This window comes from Maylandia zebra, linkage group LG23, assembly GCF_041146795.1.
Source record: "Maylandia zebra isolate NMK-2024a linkage group LG23, Mzebra_GT3a, whole genome shotgun sequence".
Lineage (NCBI taxonomy): Eukaryota > Metazoa > Chordata > Actinopteri > Cichliformes > Cichlidae > Maylandia > Maylandia zebra.
In genome coordinates this window covers 6789884-6802264 of record NC_135188.1, presented here as the reverse complement: position 1 = coordinate 6802264, position 12381 = coordinate 6789884, and the positions used below count along the sequence as shown (strand labels likewise).

General features: G+C 41.5%; 1 protein-coding gene across 1 annotated transcript; it reads left to right on the top strand.

Annotated features, from left to right (window-relative positions):
- The first annotated feature begins 52 nt into the window (after positions 1-52).
- LOC101473039 (cytochrome P450 2J4) lies at positions 53-12376 on the top strand. The gene is made up of 9 exons (XM_004554842.4): positions 53-316; positions 2792-2954; positions 3096-3245; positions 3351-3511; positions 8339-8515; positions 8614-8752; positions 9337-9524; positions 10725-10866; positions 11019-12376. The coding sequence occupies exons 1-9, from the start codon at positions 116-118 to the stop codon at positions 11192-11194; spliced, it is 1497 nt and encodes a 498-aa protein (XP_004554899.3). The 5' UTR covers positions 53-115; the 3' UTR covers positions 11195-12376.
- Positions 12377-12381: the final 5 nt, after the last annotated feature.

Here is a 12381-nt window from a genome sequence, read left to right as displayed (position 1 = left end):
TCCTTCACCTTTGTGTTTTAAGTAGTCCACCCATTTATCTGATCGCACTTTGTTTCGTGGTAGCATCACAGTTAAATCACTACAGTAATCCAGCATGCGACATTAAGAACTTTAAATGGAGACATTATACAGTGTTCTTGGCTTTGAGTGGATAGATGGAAGGAGCATTTTAATATTTCTCTGTGTTTTCCTGCTGTTGTCTGATATTTGGAAGAACAGAGTGCCGAAAAACTTCCCACCTGGACCGTGGGCTCTCCCGCTTCTCGGTGACATTCATCGCATCAGGCCTGACAGAATACACCTGCAGTTCAGAGAGGTACTCGTGTTTACTATTAAGGGAATAGTGTTTTAATTTTAATATCTTTCTTTTCTTTCTTTTTTCCTTAAAAATCAGATAAGGGTAGCTTTACTTTAATTACAAAAATGTTATATAGGAGTAGGTAATGGATAATAGTATAACTTGTGCTTATTTTACAATATAATACTACAATATATTTCTAGCTAATTTTCTCTTTCTCTCAATAAAACTTTCTATAAAAATTTAACGCATCTTGGGGTCAACCTGCAAGAAAGGCAGATGCGAAATGAAAAAATGACATAAGAGGTCAAATTTGACAAGATATTTAAATGCAAATGCATAGCAACAAAAACAATAAATAACAATAAATTTTAAAATTGAGCTGTCATGTTTACAAACAAAATGCTGGCATGCATGGATATAAATGCTACCAAAAACATAACCTCCTCTGAAGGGTTAATAATAAAATATCCAAGAATTAAAGGAGCATCTTTTTTCAATGGCCATTACTTATCCTCAGTGGAAGAATATTTGTAATATGGATGTAATAGTTAGTAAAAGGACCTTCTGCCTGTTTAAAGTACTACAGAACAAGTTCAGGCAAGTCCCCATTTAAAACTCTGGCAATCATTAACTCAGTGAACTTTATCTGCAGTTGCCTTTATTCACACAAGAGAAAAGATTTGTTGCTTGAGTTTGGTTTATGGAGACCACATCAAGAGGGTTCAGCCAGAGCTGCATTTTCGGTTACTTATATTCTCTTTTTAAATATTTTCTCATGTGTTTGCAGTTTGGGTTCTTGTTAAGAGATATACAGGGAGTGCAGAATTATTAGGCAATTGAGTATTTTGTCCACATCATCCTCTTCATGCATGTTGTCTTACTCCAAGCTGTATAGGCTCGAAAGCCTATTACCAATTAAGCATATTAGGTGATGTGCAACTCTCTAATGAGAAGGGGTGTGGTCTAATGACATCAACACCCTATATCAGGTGTGCATAATTATTAGGCAACGTCCTTTCCTTTGGCAAAATGGGTCAAAAGAAGGACTTGACAGGCTCAGAAAAGTCAAAAATAGTGAGATATCTTGCAGAGGGATGCAGCAGTCTCAAAATTGCAAAGCTTCTGAAGCGTGATCATCGAACAATCAAGCGTTTCATTCAAAATAGTCAACAGGGTCGCAAGAAGCGTGTGGAAAAACCAAGGCGCAAAATAACTGCCCATGAACTGAGAAAAGTCAAGCGTGCAGCTGCCACGATGCCACTTGCCACCAGTTTGGCCATATTTCAGAGCTGCAACATCACTGGAGTGCCCAAAAGCACAAGGTGTGCAATACTCAGAGACATGGCCAAGGTAACAAAGGCTGAAAGACGACCACCACTGAACAAGACACACAAGCTGAAACGTCAAGACTGGGCCAAGAAATATCTCAAGACTGGTTTTTCTAAGGTTTTATGGACTGATGAAATGAGAGTGAGTCTTGATGGGCCAGATGGATGGGCCCGTGGCTGGATTGGTAAAGGGCAGAGAGCTCCAGTCCGACTCAGACGCCAGCAAGGTGGAGGTGGAGTACTGGTTTGGGCTGGTATCATCAAAGATGAGCTTGTGGGGCCTTTTCGGGTTGAGGATGGAGTCAAGCTCAACTCCCAGTCCTACTGCCAGTTTCTGGAAGACACCTTCTTCAAGCAGTGGTACAGGAAGAAGTCTGCATCCGTCAAGAAAAACATGATTTTCATGCAGGACAATGCTCCATCACACGCGTCCAAGTACTCCACAGCGTGGCTGGCAAGAAAGGGTATAAAAGAAGAAAAACTAATGACATGGCCTCCTTGTTCACCTGATCTGAACCCCATTGAGAACCTGTGGTCCATCATCAAATGTGAGATTTACAAGGAGGGAAAACAGTACACCTCTCTGAACAGTGTCTGGGAGGCTGTGGTTGCTGCTGCACGCAATGTTGATGGTGAACAGATCAAAACACTGACAGAATCCATGGATGGCAGGCTTTTGAGTGTCCTTGCAAAGAAAGGTGGCTATATTGGTCGCTGATTTGTTTTTGTTTTGTTTTTGAATGTCAGAAACGTATATTTGTGAATGTGGAGATGTTATATTGGTTTCACTGGTAAAAATAAATAATTGAAATGGGTATATATTTGTTTTTTGTTAAGTTGCCTAATAATTATGCACAGTAATAGTCACCTGCACACACAGATATCCCCCTAAAATAGCTAAAACTAAAAACAAACTAAAAACTACTTCCAAAAACATTCCGCTTTGATATTGATGAGTTTTTTGGGTTCATTGAGAACATGGTTGTTGTTCAATAAAAAATTATTCCTCAAAAATACAACTTGCCTAATAATTCTGCACTCCCTGTAATATTAATGAGGCAACATTGCTGCAATCTTATAGTATCTGCAGTAAAGATGTAGAAGCAGTATTAATTCTCTGAGTACTGTTGAACCACAAAATCTACCTGCTGTCTTTGTTCAGTTTGCAAAGAAATATGGAAACATTTTCACCATCAGACTCTTTGGTGGAAGAACCGTGGTCATTAATAGCTACAAGTTTGTGAAAGAAGCCCTGGTCCAGCAAGGAGACGATTTCATAGATCGACCCACCGTACCACTGTTTGAAGATTTATTTGGGAATGAAGGTTCTGTTTTTCTCTTTTTCATTAAAAAATATATATATAGTTAGTGTTGAATACAATGAACAACATAATTGAGACACCAAATCAGGGGTGTAAGGTAGTGTTTCTTATTCAATCTATTATTGTGTATTTGTGTGTTCAAAGGTCTTGTGGGTTCAAATGGTTATCCATGGAAGCAACAGAGGAGATTTGCTCTTCATACACTCAGAAACTTTGGTCTGGGCAGGAAGACTCTGGAGTTATACATCCAGCAGGAGTGCCAGTATCTCTCAGAGGCTTTCACAGAACACCAAGGTATAAAAAACATCTTGGTGACATGATTGCCACCATTCAATAGAGTGGGCTTGCTTTGTTATGACACTGGGTACTTGTCCCCATATTTTCTGTCTTTATTTGCAGGAAAGCCCTTTAATGTCCAGCTACTGATAAATAATGCTGTGTCGAATATCATCTGCTGTTTGGTGTTTGGGAATCGATTTGAGTACACTGACCGGCAGTACCAGTCTATTCTTCATAATTTCAATGAAATTTTGCGCTTACAGGGAAGCATATCGATACAGGTGAATCTCCTTCCACCATCCTACATTATGCAGTAATCAAATTACATCACAATTTATATAAAATCCAAAAGTCACATTTAAGCAACCACAGTCTCCCTACAGGGTTTCTAATTTATAATGAGGAGCAAAAACAAATACTGATTTAAAACACACCAAAGGGCAGAGAGGAGGAAGCCAAGTCCTGGCAGATGCAAAGCCCACAGATATAAACAAAATGTCAGACATTTAGAGATTTCTCCAGATACAGACAGACAAACTGGTGGTAGCTAACCAACCAGACATTGTAGTGGAAGACAAGCAGAAGCAGCAGACAGCCGTAGTGATAGACATAGTGATACCGAATGACAGCAACATCAGGAAGAAATAACACAAGAAGCTGCAGAAGTAACAAGGGCTCAGAGAAGATGTGGAGGGTGAAGGTAACGGTGATCCCAGTGGTAATCAGAGCACTAGGTGCAGTGACTCCCAAACTAGGCAAATGGCTCCAGCAGATCCCAGGAACAACATCAGAGATCTCTGTCCAGAAGAGCGCAGTCCTAGGAACAGCTAAGATACTGCACAGGACCCTCAAAACTCCCAGGTCTCTGGTAGAGGGCCTGAGCTTGAAATTCCCCCCACCTGTAGGGGTGGGGGGAATTTCTGCAGACATATATATATATATGTGTGTGTGTGTTTGTGTGTGTGTGTGTGTATATATATATAAAAAGAAAACACCCAGCACGCCCCTGCGGGCGGTTTATCCTTCAAGCTCGGGTCCTCTACCAGAGGCCTGGGAGCTTGAGGGTCCTGCGCAGTATCTTAGCTGTTCCCAGGACTGCGCTCTTCTGGACAGAGATCTCCGATGTTGTTCCCGGGATCTGCTGGAGCCACTCGCCTATCTTGGGAGTCACCGCACCTAGTGCTCCGATTACCACGGGGACCACCGTTACCTTCACCCTCCACATCCTCTCGAGCTCTTCTCTGAGCCCTTGGTATTTCTCCAGCTTCTCGTGTTCCTTCTTCCTGATATTGCTGTCATTCGGAACCGCTACATCGATCACTACGGCCGTCTTCTTCTGTTTGTCTACCACCACTATGTCCGGTTGGTTAGCCACCACCATTTTGTCCGTCTGTATCTGGAAGTCCCACAGGATCTTAGCTCGGTCATTCTCCACCACCCTTGGGGGCATCTCCCATTTTGACCTCGGGACTTCCAGGTTATACTCGGCACAGATGTTCCTGTACACTATGCCGGCCACTTGGTTATGGCGTTCCATGTATGCCTTGCCTGCTAGCATCTTGCACCCTGCTGTTATGTGCTGGATTGTCTCTGGGGCATCTTTACACAGCCTGCACCTGGGGTCTTGCCTGGTGTGATAGACCCCAGCCTCTATGGATCTTGTGCTCAGAGCTTGTTCTTGTGCTGCCATGATTAGTGCCTCTGTGCTGTCTTTCAGTCCAGCTTTGTCCAGCCACTGGTAGGATTTCTGGATATCAGCCACCTCCTCTATCTGCCGGTGGTACATACCGTGCAGGGGCCTGTCCTTCCATGATGGTTCCTCGTCTCCCTCCTCTTTCTTGGGTTTCTGCTGCCTGAGGTATTCACTGAGCACTCGGTCAGTTGGGGCCATCTTCCCAATGTATTCTTGGATGTTCGTTGTCTCATCCTGGACTGTGGTGCTGACACTCACCAGTCCCCGGCCCCCTTCCTTCCGCTTAGCGTACAGCCTCAGGGTGCTGGACTTGGGGTGAAACCCTCCATGCATGGTAAGGAGCTTTCTTGTCTTTATGTCAGTGGCTTCTATCTCCTCCTTTGGCCAGCCTATTACCCCAGCAGGGTACCTGATCACGGGCAGGGCGTACGTGTTGATGGCCCGGATCTTGTTCTTACCATTCAGCTGACTCCTCAGGACTTGCCTGACCCTCTGCAGGTACTTGGTGGTTGCAGCTTTTCTAGCGGCCTCTTCATGGTTCCCATTCGCCTGCGGGATCCCCAAGTACTTGTAACTGTCCTCTATGTCTGCAATGTTGCCTTCTGGTAGTTCAATCCCCTCAGTTCTGACTACCTTCCCTCTCTTTGTTACCATCCGACTACACTTCTCCAGTCCGAACGACATTCCAATGTCATTGCTGTATAGCCTGGTAGTGTGGATCAGTGAATCGATGTCTCGTTCACTCTTGGCATACAGCTTGATGTCATCCATGTACAGGAGGTGGCTGACAACTGCTCCGTTCCGTAGTCGGTATCCGTAGCCAGTCTTGTTAATGATCTCACTGAGGGGGTTCAGGCCTATGCAGAACAGCAGTGGGGACAGAGCATCTCCTTGGTAGATCCCGCACTTGATGGTGACTTGTGCTATGGGCTTGGAGTTGGCCTCTAGTGTTGTACGCCACATCCCCATTGAGTTCCTGATGAAGGCTCTTAGGGTCTCATTGATCTTGTACAATTCTAGGCATTCCAGTATCCAGCTGTGGGGCATTGAGTCATAGGCCTTCTTGTAATCAATCCAGGCAGTGCACAGGTTGGTCAGTCTGGTCTTGCAGTCTCGGCTGATTGTTCTGTCTACCAGTAGCTGGTGTTTTGCGCCTCTGGTATTCTTGCCAATTCCTTTCTGTGTCCCGCTCATGTATTGACCCATGTGCCTGTTCATCTTAGCCGATATGATGCCTGACAGGAGCTTCCATGTAGTACTGAGGCAGGTTATTGGTTGGTAGTTGGAGGGGACCGGTCCCTTCTTGGGGTCCTTGGGGATCAGGACCGTCCGGCCTTCAGTTAGCCATTCCGGGTGTATCTCGTTAACTAGCAGCTGGTTCATTTGTGCTGCCAGACGCTCGTGGAGTGCAGTTAGCTTCTTCAGCCAGTAGGCGTGAACCATGTCGGGCCCTGGTGCTGTCCAACTCTTCATACTGGAGACCCTTTCTTGGATATCTGCCACTGTGATGGTTACTGGACCCTGTTCAGGGAGGTCGCTGTGGTCTGCCCTCAGATCCTCTAGCCACTGAGCATTGCCGTTATGGGTTGCATCCTTCTCCCATATGCTCTTCCAGTATTGCTCCGTCTCCAGCCTTGGTGGTGCTGTTCTCTTATTGTTCCCTTGCCACTGAGAGTACACCTTTGCTGGTTCTGTGGAGAACAGCTGGTTTATTCTCCTGCCTTCTATCTCTCTGGTGTACCTCCTCAAGCGGCTGGCCAAGGCTGTGAGTCTTTGCTTGGCAGTTTCCAAGGCCTCAGGTATGGACAGCTTGCTGTATTTCTTAGGCACCTTATTCGTCGCACCTTTCTGCAACTCCGTTAGTTGGCTAACCTCTCTCCGTGCTACTTTGATCTTGCCCTCTAGCCTCCTTCTCCATGGAGGGTACTGCCCCTTGTGGCTGTTCAACTTGTAGCCAAGCATCTCACTGATCACTGCTGCCGTATTGTAGATCAGCTTGTTAGTGTCGGTAATCGTGGTTGTAGGTATTGCCCGTAGTGCTGCATTAACATCATCTAGCAGACCTTCTGAGGGTACTTCACGTAATCTTGGTAACCGGCTACGGGGGATCCAGGTTTCAAGCTTGGCCATGATCCTATTTTTCAGGTCAGTTCCTCTCGCACTCAACGATCCTTCTCCTATCACACTTGGGGCTATGTACCCAATCTCGGGTGGGGGTGAGGATATCTCCCCCCTGACCTGGCGTCCTGACTCCTCCTTGCCGTAGCATTTGTGTTGTACCTCGTCAATCTCTAGCTGTGAGAGCAGTCCCTTCTTTCGAATGTTGGAACACTGAGCTACTAGTTGTTTCGCCGTCAGTGTGGATGTTGGGTATCGAAGAATCCATAGGTCCCTCATCCTATTCATGTAGCCCCTTCCGCCGGGGTTACTTGCGTAGTAGCATTCCAACAACGCCCTGTTTTCGTCCCTTGCCCACCGATGCCTTCTTGTTCCAGTAGCCCACTTTTCGTCAGGGTGCCCTGGTTCCTCAACACCTGACGCGGACCTTGTTGATCCGGGCGACGTCCGAGCCGGCATGCCTTCATATTTATCTGTCTCGCTCATGTCTGCGGTAGGCTTGCTTAGCATAGGGTGTCTAGCCTTAGGACCCTTACTGGATACAGACGCCCCAGGCAGGAATCGGACTTGCGATCCTCTGTTCCAAAGGCGTGTAGTCTAACCACTACGCTATCCAGCTGCATATATGCTGTATATATATATATATATATATATATATATATATATATACATACTTCTGCTTGTCTTCCGCTAAAATGTCCGGTTGGTTAGCTACCACCAGTTTGTCTGTCTGTATCTGGAGAAATCTCTAAATGTCTGTCTATTATTTTTAAATGTCACTAGTACTGAGATGAGACCTGAGTAATTGCATCTCTTTCTATCACATTTTCTTCATGATGAATAACAATAAAGGATCCTTAATCCCAATAGACATCATATTTGTATACGTGTGTTCACAAGTAGTATTTGTACCTAAGTAGATTTTTTTTTATAACAATCAGCTTATATCGGGTAATATGTGGAGCCAAGTCTCTTCAAGTGCTTTTTGAAAAATGTCTTGAAACTTCTCATCTATATGACAACTCCTCATTTTGAAGCATTATCTAAATCAACTTAAATTTCAGTGAACACTGGGGAATATGAACTTGATCTCTCTCATTAAAACAAAAATCAAAAAAATGTTTGCTGACATTGTCCTCAAATATTTTTCTCTTGGTAATTATATTTCTACCACCAGCTTTGCCACTGTGGAATTCCTGTTAGAAGTGTGTTAGATTTCAATTCAGAATTCTTTGAATGCACAGCATGATATGTCCAGTCATGAAAAGATGGTTTAATCTGGCTTCCTGTTCTGTAGATGTACAACATAATTCCCTGGCTGATGAAGTGGTTACCTGGACCTCATAAGACAATGTTCACTCTGACACAAGAGGTAAAGGACTTTATAGAAATCAGGATCAAAGACCACAGAGAAATCCTTGACCCAGCGTCACCGAGAGACTATATTGATGCCTTTCTTATAGAAATGGCAAAGGTGAGTGTTGTGCTCGATCTCTATTATGTTTGTTCGTTTTGGTCTTGTAATGAAGTTTGATAACAGATTTTAATTTCTGTTGTTTGGACCGTTGATAGAACGAGGAGAAAGATTCAAGTTTTTCTCTCAGTAACTTACACGCTTGCACCATGGACCTGTTTTTTGCTGGAACTGAAACTACTGCCACTACTTTACGTTGGGGGTTGCTTTACATGATCTACTACCCTGATATACAAGGTGCGTGTGTAATACCCAACAGTACTATGTATTTTGTCATGTCGGTCTTGTACTGTGAGAAAAAGCATGCAGGTTGTGTTAGTCATCTACATAATACACAAAACAGAGTTTATGATAGTCTCATCATTTTTTTTTTTAGCATGTTTTGATTTCTAGTTGGGAATCAGTTAGTTTCCAGAGTAGATCCTGGCATTATTTATCAGAAAACAGGAAGACCACATATGTGGTCATGAAGCTGACAATAAAAAATCAATATGTGAAGATAGCCGATTGACATTCATATAGACTTTCCACCTTTCAATAAACATATGTTTAAATGTTTCGTAGCTTTTGTGTTGACAAATATTAACAAATTCACAAATACTAAAACTGAAAATATAGTTCCTGTTTATGTTTCTAATTATGTTTGATCTGAAGTTAATAATTCAGTATTGGTAGTAACTGTTTTTTCTTAAGTACGTTTTTATTTTTACATTAATAACCTGAAATTGTTTCTCACTGTCAATTTTAATTTTTCATTTACTTTTAGATAAATATAATAACCTTGATACAGACTCTGATTGTATCCTGTTTTGACTGTGCAGAGAGAGTTCAAGCTGAGATTGATGCTGTGGTTGGTTCGTCCAGACAGCCCTCTGTGAGTGACCGAGAAAACATGCCCTATACTGATGCTGTCATTCATGAGATTCAGAGAATGGCCAACATCATTCCTCTCAATGTGTTTCATATGACAGTCAAGGAAACTACAGTGGATAAATACACAATCCCAAAGGTACACAAACCATAATACTTTCTGGCAGTTTCGCTGTAGAATAAAGTATTCCTTGTCTACCAATTTAGCAACTTGAAGCTGACTTGAAAAGTCAATCCTAATGTTACACTTAAAATAACCAATGAAGCAGCTTTAAAAAGCACATTTAAAGCCTGGTATAAAAATAGTGTAACACTCACTATCAACTGTACTCTTTTGATGTATGATCAATCCTCCAGGTAAGTAAATCCCAAAAGGTTGATACCACATGGACCCGGAAAGTAAAGTGTATTTGTGATGTAAGATGGTGAAAATATTCTTCTTCCTCAAAATTATCCAGATATTATGCAGTCCTTAAAATGACTTATGTAATGCTTAAATAATTCACAGTACCATGCCTGTTTAGACTTCTCAACAATATATGGTAACTTCTGACTCCTAAAAAGTAACATGGCAGCAACCAAAATGCTAACCCATCAAAATGCAGAGTTTTGTAACTACACAGTGGCTGAGTCCATTTTTAGTCTGTGGTTATGTGCAGAATAAATACATGAGGTCCAAGAATAGATCTCTGTGGCACACCTGTGCTAATGGATTACATTAGTATTACATCAGGGCTCTGTATTACAGTGATTCATGACTACACATAAGGATACTCTTATGGCCCTGCATAGACTGCCTTTTGTCCTGCGACAGATAGAGTAGATGTCAAATCATACGGCCACTATTTCATCAAAACAGCAATGACTTAGCATGGTTTCTCTCTAGTTTCGCTGAAATACTGTATGTAATGACAATGCAACTTCAAATCAAATAAAAAGGTCAGCTTCATTACTGTTCTCATATTAACTCAAACCAATAACTGAAAGTGAGAAATTAATGTGAATAGACACCAGAATATACACTTGTAAAAATTAGAAATTTTGAGAAAACAGATAAATTTTTTAACACCTACGATTAAAGGTTAAAAACATCTAAAACAACCATTGCACTTGTCCCTGGTTCTTAATTAACAGGCATTATACACTTTGTAGTTTGACACAATTGCATACTAAAAAGCTCTTTTGGACATTTTGACAATGTTACGTTGCCTTTTTCCATCAGCTCACTTTCTGTTATATGGCAAATTAAACCAATATACTTGAATAACAATTTTAATTTTTTTTTTTTATTTCTTTCAATTTTAGTATTTTGGTTATTTTTATAGTATTTTTTGTGCAGGGTACCATGATCGTGGCTACTCTGGACTCAGTCTTACATGATGAGTCAGTGTGGGAAACTCCGCACTCTTTCAACCCTCAACACTTTCTGGACAAGGATGGTAAATTTCGCAAGAGAGATGCTTTCCTTCCATTTTCTGCAGGTTTGTTGTACATTAAAGCCTCTTGTACTGTTTTAGCCAAGACAAAATGGCATACATCCTTGGTTTGTTGCAGAAGTGTAGTAAACTCTATGATATAGTGAATATCTTGTAAATTGTTTGAATAAAACCCATTTCCTATTGTTTATTCTCAGGCAAGCGTGTGTGTCTTGGAGAACAGCTGGCCAGGATGGAGTTGTTTTTGTTTTTCACCTCCCTCCTTCAGAGGTTTTCTCTTTCGCCACCTGCTGGAGAGCAGCCCAGTCTGGAGTTCCAGTTGGGAGCCGCACGCTGTCCCAAACCTTACCGCCTCTGTGCTGTACCGCGTTAAACCATCAACTATGACAAAACTGAAATTGTCTGATACTCAGTTTGATGAATCAATGTCCTCCATCATATTTGTCATATGAAGCATTATCTATACCTGCTAAATTCTTCTCACCATGGAGACCTTTTAAAGGAGCCATTCCATCCATTGTATTCAACAAATAAAAATTTGAAAGGTTTACAATATTAAATTACAACTTTTTAAGAGATCACATTCCACTGCATATGCATGATAATCGCTGTCATAAGCAAACATTTACAAGGACTTCAGTAAAATTTTGACAATAAGATAAATACAGCTGGACAAAAAAAACAGTATTCTGTTTTTAACGTTTAATAGTACTGCAGAGATATTTACATAGGATTCAAACTTTAATTTATTAAGTTTAATCTACACTTGAGTCAGTGTCTACATTGAAAACAAAATCCCACCATATCTTGGTGGATTTGCTTGTATGTCGAGGATCAATAACCTATTTTAGTTCAATTATCCAAAAGATGATTTCACATAATCTTTAAGTACTCTATGAAACAATGCTTATTTGATTCAGTGTTTTGAAGTTGCTCAGTGCTTGAGGCAGGAATGCAATTCTATAATTTTGCACCACTGTGCTTGATGATTACTCTTAGATTCTGTCTTTGTGTTGCACAAAACCACTCGCTGTGTTTAGTCAGTTTTGTTGGCACTGACGGACCCTCATGAAACAGTGACCTCCTGGTTAATGAAGCTAACACTCGTCAATGATGTGTTTAAAGTATTTTAAGATTCTGGAAATATATCAGAATAGTAAAAAAAAATTCTGTTTGCTTTGATGGTATTTTGAAGGTGTTCTGCTAAACGTGGTAATCCTTATCTTGACTTTCCCAATTTCTTTAAAAGAACATAAGAAATCAGTTGTTATTCTACAGTAGACTCTCTATGATATAACCTAATGGGCGGGTTGATTACCAACAATCTTATGTCACTCTTAAACAAGAAGGCCCTTTTAAATTCACAAACTATTTTGAAAAGTATATAGGTTTATGTTTATTTGGATATCAGAGGAATGCAGGCAAACCAGGTGGTGACAGGGTGATCTTAATAACCATAATAATTTATTTCAGTTGGTGTGAGTGTTTTTATTTTTCATACCACTGCTTGTTATAAAATGCACAATGTCATAAATAAATAGATTTTCTGCATGCACTTGC